Consider the following 19,650-nt stretch of genomic DNA (forward strand, 5'->3'; position numbering starts at 1 on the left):
TACACACGGGGCTCCGCTCCGTAGGCCTCGTACACACACGGCTCCGCTCCGTACACCTCGTACACACGCGGCTCTGCTCCGTACACCTCGTACACGCGCGGCTCCGCTCCGTACACCTCGTACACACGCGGCTCTGCTCCGTACACCTCGTACACGCGCGGCTCCGCTCCCTACACCTTGTACACGCGCGGCTCCGCTCCCTACACCTCGTACACGCGCGGCTCCGCTCCGTACACCTCGTACACACGCGGTTCCGCTCCGTACACCTCGTACACACACGGCTCTGCTCCGTACGCCTCGTACACACGCGGCTCCGCTCCGTACACCTCGTACACACGCGGCTCTGCTACATCCACACTGTAAACCCCTCCTGACCCCACACATAAACTTCAGCTCATCCAGCACCATGACAACCAGCACAGCAGAGTCCTGCATCCACTGAGGCCCCTGATCATGTGACCCCTGACTCCTCCCCTCCTGTGACCTCATCACAGCTCCTGTGAGCACAGAGCAGCCATATATGTGGTGGCGGCTCTGCAGGTGGAGGTATGTGGAGACCCCATTACTGGGCGCAGGGGGCATTAACCCCTTCAGCACGGAGACTCTTTTGGGGTCTTGTGTTGCCCCTTTATATGAATCATAAGGTTTTTGTTCAGTTTCCTGTAATAGATACATACGACCCAACTATGGAGACAGGGAGGGAGGAAACGTATTGTTCTCATAGTACAGGACCCCTTTACTGGCCCCACAGTGTAATGCCCCCATTATGCCCCTTATGCAGGATATATGATGACCCCACAGTGTAATGCCCCCATTATGCCCCTTATGCAGGATGTATGATGCCCCTACACAGTGTAATGCCTCCATTATGCCCCTTATACAGGATGTATGATGCCCCCACACAGTGTAATGCCCCCATTATGCCCCTTATGCAGGATGTATGATGCCCCCACATAGTGTAATGCCCCCATTATGCCCCTTATGCAGGATGTATGATGCCCCTACACAGTATAATGCCCCCATTATGCCCCTTATGCAGGATATATGATGCCCCCACACAGTGTAATGCCCCTTATGCAGTGTGTATGATGCCCCACACAGTGTAATGCCCCCATTATGCCCCTTATGCAGTATGTATGATGCCCCCCACAGTGTAATGCCCCCATTATGCCCCTTATGCAGTATGCATGATGCCCTCCACAGTGTAATGCCCCCATTATGCCCCTTATGCAGTATGTATGATGCCCCCACACAGTGTAATGCCCCCATTATGCCCCTTATGCAGTATGCATGATGCCCCCACACAGTGTAATGCCCCCATTATGCCCCTTATGCAGGATGTATGATGCCCTACACAGTGTAATGCCCCCATTATGCCCCTTATGCAGGATGTATGATGCCCCCACACAGTGTAATGCCCCCATTATGCCCCTTATGCAGGATGTATGATGCCCCCACACAGTATAATGTTCCCCCAGTAGTGCCTGAGGTCCTGTAGTTGGAATAATCCCTCTGGAGTTGGTTTTCCCTTTGCCTGCTCCCCTACATGTATACCCTCGAGCATGTATACATGCATGTAGGGGAGCAGGCCTTACTATATATCGAGGCTTTGTACAGTAATATACCGCATGAGGATGGTATCAGGAGTAAGACATTTCTTGAAATCGAGATCAATAGAGTGTAGCAGACATAATGACTTCATGGAGGATCTTCTAAAATTCACTCTTACACATAACTTCTTTCTTTTTGACAGGAAGTACTTCCACCAGCTCAGGGGTACTGCAATGGGGAGCCGCTGTGCCCCCTCGTATGATAACCTATTCCTGGGCTGGTGGGAGGAAACCACACTATTCAGGGATGATCATAAGTGGTGGCAGCCATATATTGGGGTATGATATTTGATATATTGACGACATTTTTATCATCTGGTCAGAGACGAGTGAGCAATTTCTTGAATTTGTCTGGGAACTCAATATCTATACAGTGGGCCTGAGATTTATAAAAGAGTTTAAATATTACCAGTTGCCTTTCCTGGATGTACCAGTCAAGAAAGAACGGGATGGGACCCTAGGGGCACTCATCTACCATAAACCTACAAGCACTAATAAACTATTGAAGTGGGATACCCACCACCCCATCCTCCTTAAAAAAAGCAATATCCAAGGGCCAATTTATACGGTTGAGAAGAGACAGCTCTAATGTTACAGATTTTAATATACAGGCAATAGACATGAACACCAGATTCATGGAAAAGGTACCTACAGTACATTTTGGATTCCACATGATTGTTTGCAGAAAATCGGGAGAGACAGACACTCCTCCATACCTAACCAAGAGAGCAAGAAAAAGATGGGATAACAGGAGTAATAGGAATTTATCACAATCAGAGTAACCATATCTTTAATATCCTCAGAAAACCCTGACCAACCGGGACCTGAGGGTGCTGTGGGATCTACTCCCACAATAACTTTCAGAAAGGGTTGGTCAATTAGGGACCGTTTAGTGCATAGTTTCTATAAAAACCTGCACCCAAGTGGACTTGGCTGGATAGAAGAGTCTGCGGTTTCTTTAGATGTGGATAAAGTTGTACATGTAATTGGATGAGACCATGTACTGTACAATCTCTCTTGAGTTCCTCTACAGGTAAAATCTTTTTCCAGAGGGATTATTCCAACTGTAAAACCTCAGGACTTGTATATGTGGCCACATGCACCTGCCTCCTAGATTATGTATGAACGACCAAGAGGCAGTCTAGGATGAGGTTGGGGAAGGGGGCATTTGGGTAATTTATGCCATGGTCAGGATGCCCCAATTAGTGAGACACATGAACAGTGCACATTGAGGTGAAACATCTCCTTTTGTTTCGTTGCGGTGGTTAAACCTAGTGTCACAGGAGGTGATCACAATAGACATATCAAAAAGGAAAGAGAGTGGATTTCCAGACTGGATTCACTGGCCCCTAAGGGACTTGATGAGCAAATTTCCTATGCCTGTTTGTGTGAATACAGCCCAAATCTGGATTACATTTTTGGATTTTATACTCTACCCATTTCTACTTAGTTCCCTGTGAATGAGGTTCACATATTGTTTTACTTCATCAAGATATCTGAGCTTCTATATCAGAATTAGTTCTTATCAGTTATATCACACATATACTATTTAGTAATTAACAAGTGCGGTGATCATTGTATATCTCCAATTATGTAATAGGGGTCAAATTTGGCCATTTAGGAATATACTGTGGGCTCTGATCCCATATTTTATGTAGTGATAAAGTAGATCTACATGCCTATTGCTTGATGGGAGGATGTGCAAAAACTTGTTTTTAGTCTCCCATGACGCTGATCTCAGAGACAGGACTTTTCTATATGGGAGGAATGCAATCCAGATTCAGCATGCTCTCCGGCGTAGAACGCACACGTCCGGACATGCACAATCGCAGACAATGACCCTAGATGCTCTCCGGCGTGGAATGCATAACTACGGTCATGCGCAGTGAAGGGTATGAGTAGCGTGGCAGCAATCAGTGTATCTGCCGTTAAACTTTATAGCACGTCACTTCCGGACATGCACACTAGGAGATGGACATTATCGGACCTCTTGCGTGTGAGAAGAAGCGCAAGTGCAGTACATTATTGTAGAAAGACTCTATTCTATATATCTTATGACAATTCACCTCTAGGAATGGGAATGGGTCTCCTAGTCTGGGGAGGGGTTTTGGATGAATTGGGATATTTAAACATGGACACCTGGCTATTAGGCACACTATTCTGAACATCATCAATTATCATCCCTGTATCAAGCCTCCTGATGAAGCTGTTGGGGAAATGCGTTGATGGCGGATTATTTAAAGATTCTCTGAAGAGTACCATACCCTTTCCTTTACATATACCTTGAGACATACGTGGTCCTATTTAATGTATCCGTGTATTTTTTGATATATATATCAGGGTTATCTAGGGCTTATGAGGGACAGCCACCGTGTGTGGGGATGCCATTGTCGTCTCTTAGGTGTAACCGTTTTGTTTAGGTACAGGATAGCGTAAGCCATTCAGCTTGTAGTTTTGCTAGTTTTAAGTATATATATGTTGTTAGTCGAGTTTTTAGTGCATATATTTTAATTTGGGGGGCAGAGGGTTGCCCACAGTACTACCCATTAGACACACAATTTTTTACCACCCATCTCACCGACTACTCCACGGCAATTATTAAAAACTCAGCACCATTCTTGGTGCAGATACTAATGAACCCAGAACCTATAAGATATTTACCACACAATAGTTGGATAGGCAGGGGCATATCATCCATAGTGGCAGCCCATGTGGCCACTATAAGGCCTATGAATTGAGAGGGCTCGGTGCGGGTCAGCAACGGGCACCCTCTTCTTCCCAATCATCAAAATTTCAGCTATATCCACATTCTCGTGATGGTAATACTATTGAATAGGATAATGAATCAGGAAGTCGAAAGCTCCCTGATCCATCATTCAGCCTTCGCCTGTGAATCTGAGTCTCTGTGCACTGCAGGCACAATGATGTCACTACATTACACCTGTAGTATGGAGCCTCAGTACTCACACTGCACAGACCGGAGGAGTGCACCCGGGAACGGGGTTGGTTGAGTAGAGTGTGTGTGTTTTTTTTCTTAATATCAGGAATTATGGGGGCACCATATTAATTGAAGGGCTGTTGGGGCTCTCATACAGAGTGGGTGGCTGCTGGGGGCCATTAAACTGTGTTGGGCGCTTTGATGGACTTTAATGGCCTCCATATTGAGTGCGTGTCCTCATTTTGTTTAGCAGGCTATTGTAGCCATAATACTTTATGAGGGGCTGTGGGGGCCATCATACTTTGTGGGTTCCATTATATTGTGTTGGAGCCTCATTCTGAGCTACATGGGCATAAAGGAGAACAATTTCCTGGTGATGAGTCAGATAGGGATAATTAAGTGAGAAATACAAATTTTTGGTCTACCTGGTGAATCCGGATTCCAAGGCGAGAGCATAGCAGAGACAAAGAGCAGAGAGTGGAGTAGAGAAGGAGATCTTGTGAGGATCGGAGGTTGTGTGTAGAAAAGTACCGGGAAACTAGGTCACAGATGTATGGAGGAGACAGGTTGTGGATGGCTTTGTATGTCATGGGTAGGGCTTTGTCCTGGAGTCTCTGGGTAATGGGGTACCAGTGAAGGGATTGACAGAGGGGAGAGGCTGGGGAATAGCGAGAAAGTCCAAGGTTACCCCAGGGGCAGCTAGCTTGCGGGACTAGGGAGAATGAGCAGTCATTGTGGTGAGATGTGATCTTAAGAGTGGAGTGGAAAGTTGATCTTCCGTGATGGCGGAGAAGCTGGTTTTGGAGGAGGAGGGCTGAGTAGATATGAGCAGGGGCTGTGGGGGTTGTCGGCCAAAGCTTTCTCTGATGTTATCAATCTTCTGCTTGAAGAATGAGGCAAAGTCTTCAGCTAAGTTGATTGGAGAGGAGGATGTGCTGGGGGATGGAGGAGAGAATTGAAAGTGTTGAATAGCTGTTTAAGGTTGTGAGACAGGGAAGCTATGACAGATGAGAAGTATGTTTGCTTCGTTGCAGTGAGTGTGGACTTGAAAGTATTGAGGGACTGTTTGATTGCGATGAAGTGCTCTTTGGAGTGGGATCTTTTCCATCTCCGCTCAGCAACTCTGGAAGCCCACCTCAGTTCTTTAGTCAGGCTAGTGTCCCAGGGTTGCCTTTTAATTTTGTGAGCTTTGGTATGTCTGAGAGGGGAAGCCGATTTGAGAGATGCAGATATAGTGGTGTTATATAAAGCGGCAGCATCTGCATTGTGTAAGGAACTTATGTTTGCAAGAGGGAGAAGAGACTCAGAAAGTGAATGTAGATCAAGGTGTTTAAGATTTCTGTGAGGGTGTGCAGGTTTGTGGAGTGGGGATTCTGCACCTGGAGAGGAGAGGGAAGAGAATGTAAGTAGGTTGTGGTCAGAAAGAAGGAGAGGTGAGTTAGAGAGGTTAGATAGGGAATGGAGGCGGGTGAAGATGAGGTACAAAGTGTGGACATCTTTGTGTGTGTCTGTGGAGCACCATTGAGCGAGGCCGAAAAAGGAAGTGAAATATAGAAGCTTAGAGGCAGCTGAGAGGGAAGTGTCAATGGGGATGTTGAAGTCACCCATGATGATAGTGGGGATGTCAGCGGAAGGGAAATGATATGGACGATTCCTTATCTTAGACTAACAGGATTTAAGCAAACAATTGTCTGGAGAGGAAGCTACAGTGTCGCCAAACTGGGACATGAGTTCTCCTACGAAGAACTGAAGATGAAATGCCACAGCAAGGAGCGTGTAGCCCTCATTGAATGTACTTTGAGAGTACCAGTGAGGAGTCGTACAGATACACCTCAGCCAGTGAGGTACCATATTTTTCGCACTATAAGACACACCGGACCATAGGACGCACCTATAGAAAGGGAAAATAGAAAAAAAAATTAAGCAAAAAATGTGGTCATGATGCACCGTTAAGGGAGATGGGGTCTGCTGCTGACACTGTTATAGGGGTAATGTCCCCCAATTCTGTTCATAACCCCCATCCTGGTATATATGGCCCCCTCCTTCCTGTTATACGTGGCCCTCATCCCCCCTCCTGCTATGCATGGCAACCCTCCATCCTGGTATGCATTGCACCCCAATCCCCCATCCTGCACGGAACCCCAACAATCCCCATCCTAGTATGCATGGCACCCCTCATCCCCATCCTGGTATGCATGGCACACCTCATCCCCACCCTGGCATGCATGGCACCCCTCATCCCCATCCTGGCATGCATGGCACCCCTCATCCCCATCCTGGCATGCATGGCACCCCTCTTCCCCATCCTGACATACATGGCACCCCTCTTCCCCATCCTGGCATACATGGCACCCCTCTTCCCCATCCTGGCATGCATGGCACCCCTCTTCCCCATCCTGGCATGCATGGCACCTCTCTTCCCCATCCTGGCATGCATGGCACCCCTCTTCCCCATCCTGGTATGCATGGCACCCCTCTTCCCCATCCTTGTATGCATGGCACCCCTTATCCTGATATGCATGGCACCCCTTATCCCTCTTCCTGTTATGCATGGCCCCTCTAATCCCTCATCCTGATATGCATGTCTCACCTCATCCTGGTATGCATGGCACCCCAATCCCCCATCCTGGTATGCATGGCACCCCAATCCCCCATCCTGGTATGCACGGCACCCCAATCCCCCATCCTGGTATGCACGGCACCCCAATCCCCATCCTGGTATGCATGGCATCCCAATCCCCATCCTGGTATGCACGGCATCCCAATCCCCATCCTGATATGCAATGCATGGCACCCCCCATCCCCATCCTGGTAGGCATGGCACCCCCCATCCCCATCCTGGTAGGCATGGCACCCTAATCCCCATCCTGGTATGCATGGCACTCCTCATGCCCATCCTGGTATGCATGGCACCCCTCCATCTTGGTATTGTTATGTTCTGCTACCAGAGCTAAGGAAAGAGAGGAGATCTGTCCCTACAATAGAACTCAGCTGAATCCCTACGATGTAACAGGGGACCTGATCCTGCGATCAGACCTGCTAAAGTCCTAAGCTAGTCTGTACGAAGACCTATAGATGTGGGGAGGGAATCCCTACAAGTACTAAGGACTGGGAGGAATATGGGACACCTCCTAACAGAAATAGTAGCAGACAGACGAACAAACAAAATATATAGAACATAGAGGTCAGTAGACCAAGCAAACTAACAGAGCAAGACACAGAGCACAGGCTAGCTAGAAAGTAGATATACAATGAAGTCCAGCAAAGCCAGAAGGGCGGAGCAGGATTAAATAGGCCAACAAGGTCATGTGACCAGCAAAGGAAAAAAAACCTAACAGCAAGGTTCTAACAGGTATGCATGGCACCCCTCCATCTTGGTATGCATGGCACCCCTCCATCCTGGTATGCATTGCACCCCAATCCCTATCCCCATCCTGGTATGCATGACTCCCCTCATTCCCATCCTGGTATGCATGGCTTCCCAATCCCCATCCTGGTATGCCCTCACACGGGGAAACGAGCTGCCGGAATAGTCACTGCTCCCCACGCTGGGGCTATTGACGTGACTATTCACTCTCCTTAATAGCACTCACAGTGTAGCCGCAGCGCGGCTCCTTCAGCGGTTCGATCATCACACGTGCCTGCCATTAAAGAGCATGAATATTCTCTACTCCCCACGCCTATGGGAGCGGCGAGTAGTGAATATTCATGCTCTTTAATAGTGGGCACACGTGACCGCCGAGCCGCAGCAGTAGCCGTGCTGCGGCAACACTGTGAGCGCTATTAAGGCTATTAATTGGGCGTGGGGAGCGGCAGATGCTCATTTTCTTTACCAGCGGGGACAGTGTAGTCTGCAGTGGGTGGCTCCTGCCTCCTGTGCCCCGCTACGCTGCCGCTCCCCCCACAGACCCCACCAGCCACAGTGTGTATGTGTGTATATATATATATATATATATACAGTACAGACCAAAAGTTTGGACACACCCCATGTAAAGATTTTTCTGTGTTTTCATGACTATGAAAATTGTACATTCACACTGAAGGCATCAAAACTATGAATTAACACATGTGGAATTATATACTTAACAAAAAAGTGTGAAACAACTGAAAATATGTCTTATATTCTAGGTTCTTCAAAGTAGCCACCTTTTGCTTTGATGACTGCTTTTCACACTCTTGGCATTCTCTTGATGAGCTTCAAGAGGTAGTCACCGGAAATGGTCTTCCAACAATCTTGAAGGAGTTCCCAGAGATGCTTAGCACTTGTTGGCCCTTTTGCCTTCACTCTGCGGTTCAGCTCACCCCAAACCATCTCGATTGGGTTCAGGTCTGGTGACTGTGGAGGCCAGGTCATCTGGCGTAGCACCCCATCACTCTCCTTCTTGGTCAAATAGCCCTTACACAGCCTGGAGGTGTGTTTGGGGTCATTATCCTGTTGAAAAATAAACGATGGTCCAACTAAACGCAAACCGGATGGAATAGCATGCCGCTGCAAGATGCTGTGGTAGCCATGCTGGTTCAGTATGCCTTCAATTTTGAATAAATCCCCAACAGTGTCACCAGCAAAGCTCCCCCACACCATCACACCTCCTCCTCCATGCTTCACGGTGGGAACCAGGCATGTAGAGTCCATCTGTTCACCTTTTCTGCGTCGCACAAAGACACGGTGGTTGGAACCAAAGATCTCAAATTTGGACTCATCAGACGAAAGCACAGATTTCCACTGGTCTAATGTCCATTCCTTGTGTTCTTTAGCCCAAACGAGTCTCTTCTGCTTGTTGCCTGTCCTTAGCAGTGGTTTCCTAGCAGCTATTTTATCATGAAGGCCTGCTGCACAAAGTCTCCTCTTAACAGTTGTTGAAGAGATGTGTCTGCTGCTAGAACTCTGTGTGGCTTTGACCTGGTCTCTAATCTGAGCTGCTGTTAACCTGCGATTTCTGAGGCTGATGACTCGGATAAACTTATCCTCAGAAGCAGAGGTGACTCTTGGTCTTCCTTCCTGTGCTCATGTAAGCCAGTTTCTTTGTAGCGCTTGATGGTTTTTGCAACTGCACTTGGGGACACTTTCAAAGTTTGCCCAATTTTTCGGAATGACTGACCTTCATTTCTTAAAGTAATGATGGCCACTCATTTTCTTTACTTAGCTGCTTTTTTCTTGACATAATACAAATTCTAACAGTCTATTCAGTAGGACTATCAGCTGTGTATCCACCAGACTTCTGCACAACACAACTGATCGTCCCAGACCCATTTATAAGGCAAGAAATCCCACTTCTTAAACCTGACAGGTCACACCTGTGAAGTGAAAACCATTTCCGGTGGCTACCTCTTGAAGCTCATCAAGAGAATGCCAAGAATGTGCAAAGCAGTCATCAAAGCAAAAGGTGACTACTTTGAAGAACCAAGAATATAAGACATATTTTCAGTTGTTTCACACTTTTTTGTTAAGTATATAACTACACATGTGTTAATTCACAGTTTTGATGCCTTCAGTGTGAATGTACAATTTTCATAGTCATGAAAATACAGAAAAATCTTTAAATGAGAAGGTGTGTCCAAACTTTTGGTCTGTACTGTATATATATATATATATATATATATATATATATATACACACATACACACATACACACACACACACACACACACACACACACTGGGCCATTTGTGGATACACCTAAATTAAATGGGAATGGTTGGTGATATCAACTTCCTGTTTGTGGCACACTAGTATATGGGAGAGGGAAAACTTTTCCAGATGGGTGGTGACCATGGCGGCCATTTTGGATCCAACTTTATTTTTTTCAATCGGGAGAGGGTCATGTGACACATCAGACTTATTCAGAATTTCATAAGAAAAACAATGGTGTGCTTGGTTTTAACGTAATTTTATTATTATAACTTATAAAATGTGTTCAAAGTGCTGCCCATTGTGTTGGACTGTCAATGCAACCCTCTTCTCCCTCTCTTGACACACTGATAGCAACACCACAGAAGAAATGCTAGCACAGGCTTCCAGTATCCGTTGTATCAGATGCTGCACATCTCGTATCTTCACAGCATAGACAATTGCCTTTAGATGACACCAAAGATAAAAGTCTAAGGGGGTCAGATCGGGAGACCTTGGTGGCCATTCAACTGGCCCACGACAGCCAATCCTATTTCCAGGAAACTGTTCATGTAGGAATGCTCGAACCTGACACCCATAATGTGGTGTTGCACCATCTTGTTGGAAAAACTCAGGGAACGTGCCATCTTCAGTGCATAAAGAGGGCAACACATCATCATGTAGCAATTTCAAATATCCAGTGGCATTGAGGTTTCCACTGATGAAGAATGGCCCCACTATCTTTGTACCCCATATACCACACCATACCATCAAGATACGAGATGTGCAGCATCTGAAACAACGGATACTGGAAGCCTGTGCTAGCATTTCTTCTGTGGTGTTGCGATCAGTGGAAGAGGGTTGCATTGACAATCCAACACAATGGGCAGCACTTTGAACACATTTTATAAGTGGTCATAAACTTGTAAAAAACTCATGAAAGAATGCAGTTTCATTAAAACCAAGCTCACCATTGTTTTTCTTATGAAATTCTCAATAAGTTTGTTGTGTCACATGACCCTCTTCCCATTAAAAAAAATAAAGTTGGATCCAAAATGACTGACTTCAAAATGGCCGCCATGGTCACCACCCATCTGGAAAAGTTTCCCCCCCTCCCATATACTAATGTGCCACAAACAGGAAGTTGATATCACCAACCGTTCCCATTTAATTCAAGTGTATCCATATAAATGGCCCACCCTGTATATATTGCGTCTTATAAACGGTACTCGCAAATCAACTGGCAGCTGAGGTTACCCGTATGGTCCCCACAGGGGATGTTTGGCCTACTTATAATGATTTGCTGGACTGTTGTAGCTTATAACAAAAGTTAAGTACCGACACGTGTAACCGGTTCTTGACTCTGCATAATACAGAAGAAGCATCCATGAAGTGTTGTGCCTGCTATCTGATGTATATCAAGTTCTTGTAAAGTAAAGTTTATTTTTGGACTTTGGTCTCCCTCATTCATCTCCATACCATCTGGTCCGGGTTATGTATATATGGTTATATTTATGTTTTATATTGGGATCTGTGATTTCAGTCTACTCCACTGTGCATAGGATGTCTATAGGATAATAGAATATAGTAAAGTTGTTATGGACGTGACTCAACCAATATTGTGCAGTGAGTCTGTTGTTCCTATAGTGACGGATGTTTCTTGTTGCTAAAACTGATTTATTTTTTTTTCATGTTAAACTTTTTTTTAAACTTTTTTTAAACCACTCTCATTAGTGCGATCATACAACATACAAGCCTCTGATCGCTCCGGTGATGCACTGTACTACTGTAGTGCTGTGTATCATCACTGCCTGTCAGTGTAATACTAACGGCTCCGTACACATGAGATAAGTGGTGGCTGAGCGGTCATTTGGCAGACGGCTATCTCTCCAGACTCCCCCATACTCACAAATATTCCAGCTTTCCTGTGGTCTGTATGAGAGAGTCACCTCCAGACTCCTCTAGTGGAGGATTATCTACAGGAAGAACAAACAGATTAGCCTCTGTAATTCAGTATTCCAGATCCTTCTCTGCCCTGACATCATCTGTCCGAAGGCCCCCAAATACATTATATAGTCAACCAACTTTCATGCAGCTTTAGTCTGATGTGTATGGGGGCTTTAAAAAGTAACTTATTGGACGATGCCTCTGGCCCGACCTAATAGACTTTTGTACATTACAGGCCCAAACACCATTATTAGGCATTTATATATCGTAGTAACTAGGAGGCCCCATATTATCAAGACCTTGGGGGAGGAGGGACATTCAGCAAAACTCTACCAAACCTTCTAGATGCCATGTTTGTTTCTGTCAGCAGCAAGTGGGTAAACTGCCAGGGTTTTTGTTTCCGCCGCACCTGTGCCATCCCTGCGGTGTACATCTATGTTCTGATGCCCAAAAGAGGTTTTTTGTTTTTCTTAAATGTTTAACGTATTAAAAATAAGAAAATGTCTTTTTGCATGTTTTTTTCTTTTTACAAGAATTGTTGGTACCAATTTTCTTTTGATACATTTTAATATCTGCTTTATTTCTGGTGTTTTTCTTGCAATATAGGAAAGTCTAATGTCCTCCTCATCATGAAGTAGTTATTTCTCATGTTACATGTAATGAATATCTCCTGTAGTATTGCTAATGCTGATTCCAGTGTCGGTAAATGAGACAAGAATTAGCTTTATGGAAGATGAGTCTATGAGAAACGTATTCAGCTGCAGACTCCAAGGAAGAAACTGCTTGTTGTCTGTGGCCTAAAATATATAGGTTTTATTAGTAGATGTAAAGAAGAAAACTAAATACTGTAATATAATAAATCTCCTCATATGTTTCCCCTTATTATCTCCAGTAATTGTATTATTACACAGGATTTTTATGATGTTACATCGGCTCATCATCTTCTCATTCAGGTCTTTTATAGAAGAGAATTTTCCAGAGTTACCCATCAAAGATGGATATGGACAGAGACAAGATGGCGGAGAGGATATTACACCTCACCCTAGAGATCCTCTTCCGGCTTACTGGAGAGGTGAGAGATTCTGATGACGTCACATTACATCATTCTTATCTATGGGAATAACAGATGGACAGAACAGGAGAGGTGAGGAGTCTGGAAATGTCTGGAGTGAGATTTATTAATGTGTCTCTCCATAACCAGGATTACACAGTAGTGAAGAAGACCTCTAGTGAGTGCTGTCAGGACCCTGTGTCTGAGAGATGGGGAAGACCCCTGAGCCCAATCACAGGGCCTCCACCTCACCCCCTGATACATGAAGATATCAATGGCCAGAAGATCCTAGAACTCACCTACAAGATGATTGAGCTGCTGACTGGAGAGGTGACACTGCTGGGAATGCTGGGACATTATACAGTAACACTATTAAGGATTGGGGGATGACGCCATCATTGTATGTGTCAGGTTCCTATAAGGTGTCAGGATGTCACTGTCTATTTCTCCATGGAGGAGTGGGAGTATTTAGAAGGACACAAAGATTTGTACAAGGGCGTCATGATGGAGGTTCCCCAGTCCCTCACATCACCAGGTAATAGACAGGACTAAATACACACGGCCTATAATTATCTGTATGTAAAGAATGAATTCAGCCCCTTATGTGTTTCCTCCAGATCTATCCAGTAAGAGGACAACACCTGAGAGATGTCCCCGTCCCCTTCTTCCACAGGACTGTAAACAAGAAGATCCCAATGTTCCTCAGGATCATCAGGTAGATGGAGAGAAGGTGTCGTGAGATCTCCCCTATGATGTGTAGACGGCTGTGAAGGTCTTGTGCTCAGTCTTGTTTTAGCCACCAGTATTATATGTTTTATACTTGTGTAATGAGAGCGGTGGAGATGGCAGGATTAGAGCTGATCATAGATGGGACTTCTCCATCAGTCTGTGACTTTGACTTTTACAATATTTGTTTCAGGGTGAAGATCTGACCCATATTAATACTACAGAGACATATGTGAGGGGTGATGAGCGGTGTAAAGAGGAGATTCCTACATATGACTACCCAGGTGAGTAGTAACCACTAAATGCTGAGAAGTCACAGATTCTTCTCAGTCGTCGGCTGTGGATGCTTTATCAGTTCGGTAGTCCGGCTGTATCACAATCGTGTGATCACCATTTTGCCGCTGGAGCATAACATTCACCTCCATCTGAAAATGTTCAAATGACTTTGTGAATTGTGAAATCCCTTTTCTGTAGAACTTACAACCTGAAGGATCCACCTACCCCCTGGGATTAGGAGACGCTGACCGTTACCTGCCCAGATCTGTAAACTATAAAGCCAAATGTCAGCGTACGTAGAATGTGCTGACAAGTGAGAAAATCACTTGAAGAAAAATATTATGATGGGTCTGTAAGAGAAAGCGGAGGGTAATGATGCAATAACAGCAGAGTTTCCTTTTATCTAAACTTTAAAATTTATTTTAAATCTAACTTCAAACAGGATTGTGATAAACTATACAGAAAACATTCCACCTGTGCCATGATATATCTCTAAGCTGTGCGTGGCTGATGGCTGTAATATTCATTTATTCACGTCTGCAGGAGATGTGTTGGCTCCAGCCCTGGTTTCATGGATTCACTCCACGCCATAAATTCCATTATGTTTTCGATCCTAAGGAATTCAGATTACTGCACAATCTCTCCTGAAATGGGGGCGCTAATACTTTCTCTAAACTCCAGTTTAGTGTTGGAGGTCTCCCTCCAAACATACGTTGTTGTTGGGGATCTAACATAGAATGCTTTTTTTTTTTTAACAGGTTGTGGTGGGATCGGCCGGCCTCACTTATGTGAGACTCTAATACCCTGGTAGTCTTTGAAAAAAGATCTCCATTGCTTTTCAAAATGTCCGAGATCTAAATTTAAGACACCTCAGTTCTGCACTATTATAAAAAGTTCTCTTTGAATATCTATTTTTTTCTTTTTGAAACTCATCTGATAGAAAATATTGTCCCTTATAATAGTTTAGATTGCCAAGAGCCACCGAGCCCCATACTCTAATTACCCCAGAGAGGTTTCACCACTAGTTACTCATTTATTACTGATGGAGACTGTTGAGTTTGATCATTTCAGTAGATGTGTTATTGTCTATACTCACAGTTTTTGACTACAGTAGTTGGTGCCCAAAATATTCTGATTTAACCCCTTCCCGCAGCCAGTTTTGTGTTGTTAATCAGGTCTCATTTTTCAGATCTGACGTGTGTCACTTTATGTGGTGATAACTTTGAGATTCTTCACAAATGATAATAGGAAACAAATGGACCTTACAAATTATTTTCCAACTTCTCTTGAATCTGACAATCCCCTATATACGGTTGTACCCTACTGTCTGGGCACATGGCAGGTTAAGAAGGGAAGGAGCGACATTTAGCTATTTGAATGCAGATCTTGCTGGAATAGTTTACAGACACAATATATTGGGGACACTGTTCATGGTCACCTGACATCTAAAAAGATGGCTACCACGAACAGGCTTGGCGCTATCTACTTCATTTTCTAGATCCCAGGGATTGTCTTGCTCATCACCATTTAACCCCTCTACATGGATCTGGACTTACACAGAGACCCCTAGGCTTGGGCCATGGTGTTACCTGATGTTGTGTGGTGTGAGATGGCAAGAAGAATAGTCAGATAGCCGGGTCAGAACATGGAGGTCAGAGAAAATACAAAATCAGAAGACACAAGAGTATTCAGTAAACGGGCCGGGATCACAACAGAAAACAAATACACAAGCCGGGAGCTGAGCACAGAGGACTGAACCAGAGGAGAACAAGGCTGTATCTGGCTGCTTCTGGCAATATGCTTCCAGCTTTAGTAGGGTGTGGTGTTTTCCAATTGGCTGAAGTAGATTACTTCAGCTGGACAGCACACACACCCATATTGCCAGACAGGATGGTTCAACAGGTCACAGGCACCCGAATCCTAATGGCTGGACAGAGCCTGCACCGCCCAGAGCTTCTGGTTCAGACGTCTCCTCCATCACCAGCGCCACATGCAGGATGAATAAGGCGGCTCCTGGTGACAGAAGCCGACGTTGCAGGAGCAGATCCCAGAGGAGATGGGACACACCATTTGCAGAAGCCGTAATATAACAAAATGTCAGAAAACCAAAGCAGTAGAAATCCCCATAAAGTGACTCCATTTTGGAAATTATAACTCTCCGTGAATTAATCTATAGGAGTTTTGATTATTTTGACTCCATAGGCACTTTCTGAAAATTAGCACGCAGTGGACGTTGGAGAGAAAAAATTGCACATTGGCCATTTTTTACCAAACGCATAGTGCCCAGATTGAGTTCCAGGAGACACACACCTTAAATTAAGTGGGTTCCTCTCACTATAGTAATGCCAAATACATGGATGCTAAATGTTGTTTGGACGCAGAAGCGAGGGGGGATTTGACTTCGGGAGAGCGGATTTTGCTGGATTGGTTTATGGAAACCATGTTGATTCTAAAGAGCCTTTGAGAATCTAATAATGTGGAATCCTCTGTTTGACTTGAGTGGGGGCTTGTTTTTTTGTGAGATGAGTAGAAGTTTTTATTGGTATTATTTTTGCCTGCATAACATTGTTTGATGGCTTCTTATTCCATATTTTGGAAACAGAATGAGCAAACAGTTGGACACCACGCTCTACTGGTTCATCCTATGAGGTTTTCTATTAGACTGTGAACTGTCATTCTGTCAATAACTTGCCATTTCTACAGACATTTTAAGTACAATTAACACAAGAATCCCATAGAAAAATAAATAAAGATTGCATACCACTTCTAAATCAATCTAAACAAACACATCCCTGGGCTACATGCTAGTCCAGGAAAATGAAGAAATATATGCTCAAGTTTAAAAATCAATTTTATTAGGCACAAATCTAAAAAATAGAGGAATATGTAAAATCCTCTATTTTTTAGATTTGTGTCTAATAAAATTGATTTTTAAACTTGAGCTTATATCTCTTCATTTCCCTGGATTAGCATGTAGCCCAGGGATCTGATTGTTTAGACATTTTAAGTAGAAATGTTAAAAAATATCAATTTCAAGGATATTTTATTCAAAATTAATAATTGTTTTTTTCTTGGCAGATGACTGTACCAGAAGATCAGATGGACAGGAGATCTTTAAATTGGATGATCTTGAGATCCCACAGGATACAATTGAAGTGAATACCATTACTTCTTCTATGAAACAGGTCCTATCTTCTGATTCATTACCGACTACTAAGGAAAATCAAAATAAAATAAGCATTAAAAAGCAAACTGCTCCTAAAGGAAAGAAGTCATTTTCACATTCAGAAAATGGAAACAGTTTTACCCTCAAAAAGTCTATTCTTAAACATCAAAATATACACACAATGGATAATAGATTTTTTTATTCCAAACGTGGAAAATGTTTTAACCAGAAATCAGTTTTTGTTAATCACCAGAGAACCCACAAGGGCGAGAAGCCTTTTTCATGTTCAGAATGTGGGAAATGTTTCAACCGGAAAACACCTCTTAATATCCACCAGAGAACCCACACAGGGGAGAAGCCTTTTTCATGTTCAGAATGTGGGAAATGTTGTAACATTAAATCAGATCTGGTTCGTCACCAGAGAACCCACACAGGGGAGAAGCCTTTTTCATGTTCAGAATGTGGGAAATGTTTTAACCTTAAATCAGATCTTGTTAGTCACCAAAGAACCCACACAGGGGAGAAGCCTTTTTCTTGTTCAGAATGTGGGAAATGTTTTAACCAAAAATCAGTTTTGATTAAGCATCAGAGAACTCACACAGGGGAGAAGCCTTTTTCCTGTTCAGAATGTGGGAAATGTTTTACCCAGAAATCAAATCTTGTTAATCACCAAAGAATTCACACAGGGGAGAAGCCATTTTCATGTTTAGAATGTGGGAAATGTTTTAACCATAAATCACATCTTAATAAACACCAGAGAACCCACACAGGGGAGAAGCCTTTTTCATGTTTAGAATGTGGGAAATGTTTTAACCATAAATCACATCTTAATAAACACCAGAGAACCCACACAGGGGAGAAGCCTTTTTCATGTTCAGAATGTGGGAAATGTTTTAATCGTAAAATCAATCTTGAAAACCACCAGAGAACCCACACAGGGGAGAAGCCTTTTTCATGTTCAGAATGTGGGAAATGTTTTAACCATAAATCATATTTTAATAAACACAAGAGAACTCACACAGGGGAGAAGCCATTTTCATGTTCAGAATGTGGGAAATGTTGTAACCATAAATCAGCTTTGGTAAAGCACCAGAGAACTCACACAGGGGAGAAGCCTTTTTTCTAATCTTTTTTTTTTTTTTTTTAATCCAATAAATTTTTGAGATTTTTTTCATTAGGTTTTTTTTTTTTTTTTTTTACAAAACAAGAAACCGATACATACAATAATAAAATAACATACCATAGGGATGACATACATGCATCTCTCCTATATATCCTTTCATCTTGCCCATTACCGTCTGATAACTTGCAGTTACTATATCTTACAATTAACATTCTACGTTCTTGAAATCTCTTATATAACCATAATATTGTAATAAACATTATAATCCTATACACATATAGGTGTGCTATATTACCCATACCACATGTTAAGGAATTCCAATATACATTACAATGAAACATTAGACCTCGCCAGTCATTGTCTCTCCAGCAATAACCCCCTTGATGGCATTCCAGGTGTATCCAACCATAAGCCCCATATTTTCTCTAATTTATTCATTCAGTTTCGTTTTTTACATACCCCTTTTTCTAATCTGATAATATTATTTATCCTATTTTTGAGTTCACTAATTTCTGGAGGCGAGGGGTTAATCCATTTGGATGCAATATGTTTCCTAGCTTGAAATAAAATATGTGAAATCCCTATTGAAATTGGGTTAAATTCCATATCATCCTCTAATATACCTAATAGGCATTTTTGGGGTCTGGTTGAATATCTATTTTATATACCCTCTTTATAATAGACAGAACTCCTTTCCAGTATTTACCTAACTCCCGGCATTCCCATAGCGTATGTAATAGGCCGCAGCATCCATGTTACACCTTGGACGTTCAGCAGCAGTCTGGTATCCTATGTTACATAGGAATCTAGGCGTCTTATATTTCCCATGTATTAATATGATCTGGGAAAATCTCTGCGCCTCATGTAAAGATAATTGGGGAACCAGTTCTAATACCTCTCTCCATTGATCCTCAGAAATTGGACCTATATCTCCATCCATTTTTGTCTAGCTGGAGAAGGAAATATTTTTAAATAATTATCAAGAAGGACTCAGTAAATATCAGAAATACGACCCTTAGTATTTCCCTTCTCTAATACCAACTTAACAAAAGTATTATTTTCTACCCAAAAGGGCGTCCATCTTGATTGTGCATTAAATGAATGCCGAAACTGTAGATATTTATACAATTGTTTGTCACCCCAAATCCCCCCTTTAATTGAATAAAGCACTTAAGTTTCCCTTCACACAATATGTTTTATATCGT

The 19,650-nt window shown here is 43.4% G+C and overlaps 1 protein-coding gene across 1 annotated transcript; it reads left to right on the forward strand.

The window, feature by feature from the left end:
- The first annotated feature begins 480 nt into the window (after nt 1-480).
- On the forward strand, nt 481-18,533 carry LOC141198624 (uncharacterized). The gene is made up of 6 exons (XM_073663061.1): nt 481-546; nt 13,057-13,175; nt 13,305-13,689; nt 13,772-13,869; nt 14,074-14,164; nt 17,235-18,533. Exons 3-6 carry the CDS (start codon nt 13,557-13,559, stop codon nt 18,446-18,448), a joined length of 1,536 nt encoding a protein of 511 aa, XP_073519162.1. The 5' UTR covers nt 481-546; nt 13,057-13,175; nt 13,305-13,556; the 3' UTR covers nt 18,449-18,533.
- Nucleotides 18,534-19,650: the final 1,117 nt, after the last annotated feature.

Source organism: Phyllobates terribilis, unplaced genomic scaffold (assembly GCF_046119375.1).
Source record: "Phyllobates terribilis strain yellow unplaced genomic scaffold, ASM4611937v1 Scaffold_98__1_contigs__length_5973952, whole genome shotgun sequence".
Lineage (NCBI taxonomy): Eukaryota > Metazoa > Chordata > Amphibia > Anura > Dendrobatidae > Phyllobates > Phyllobates terribilis.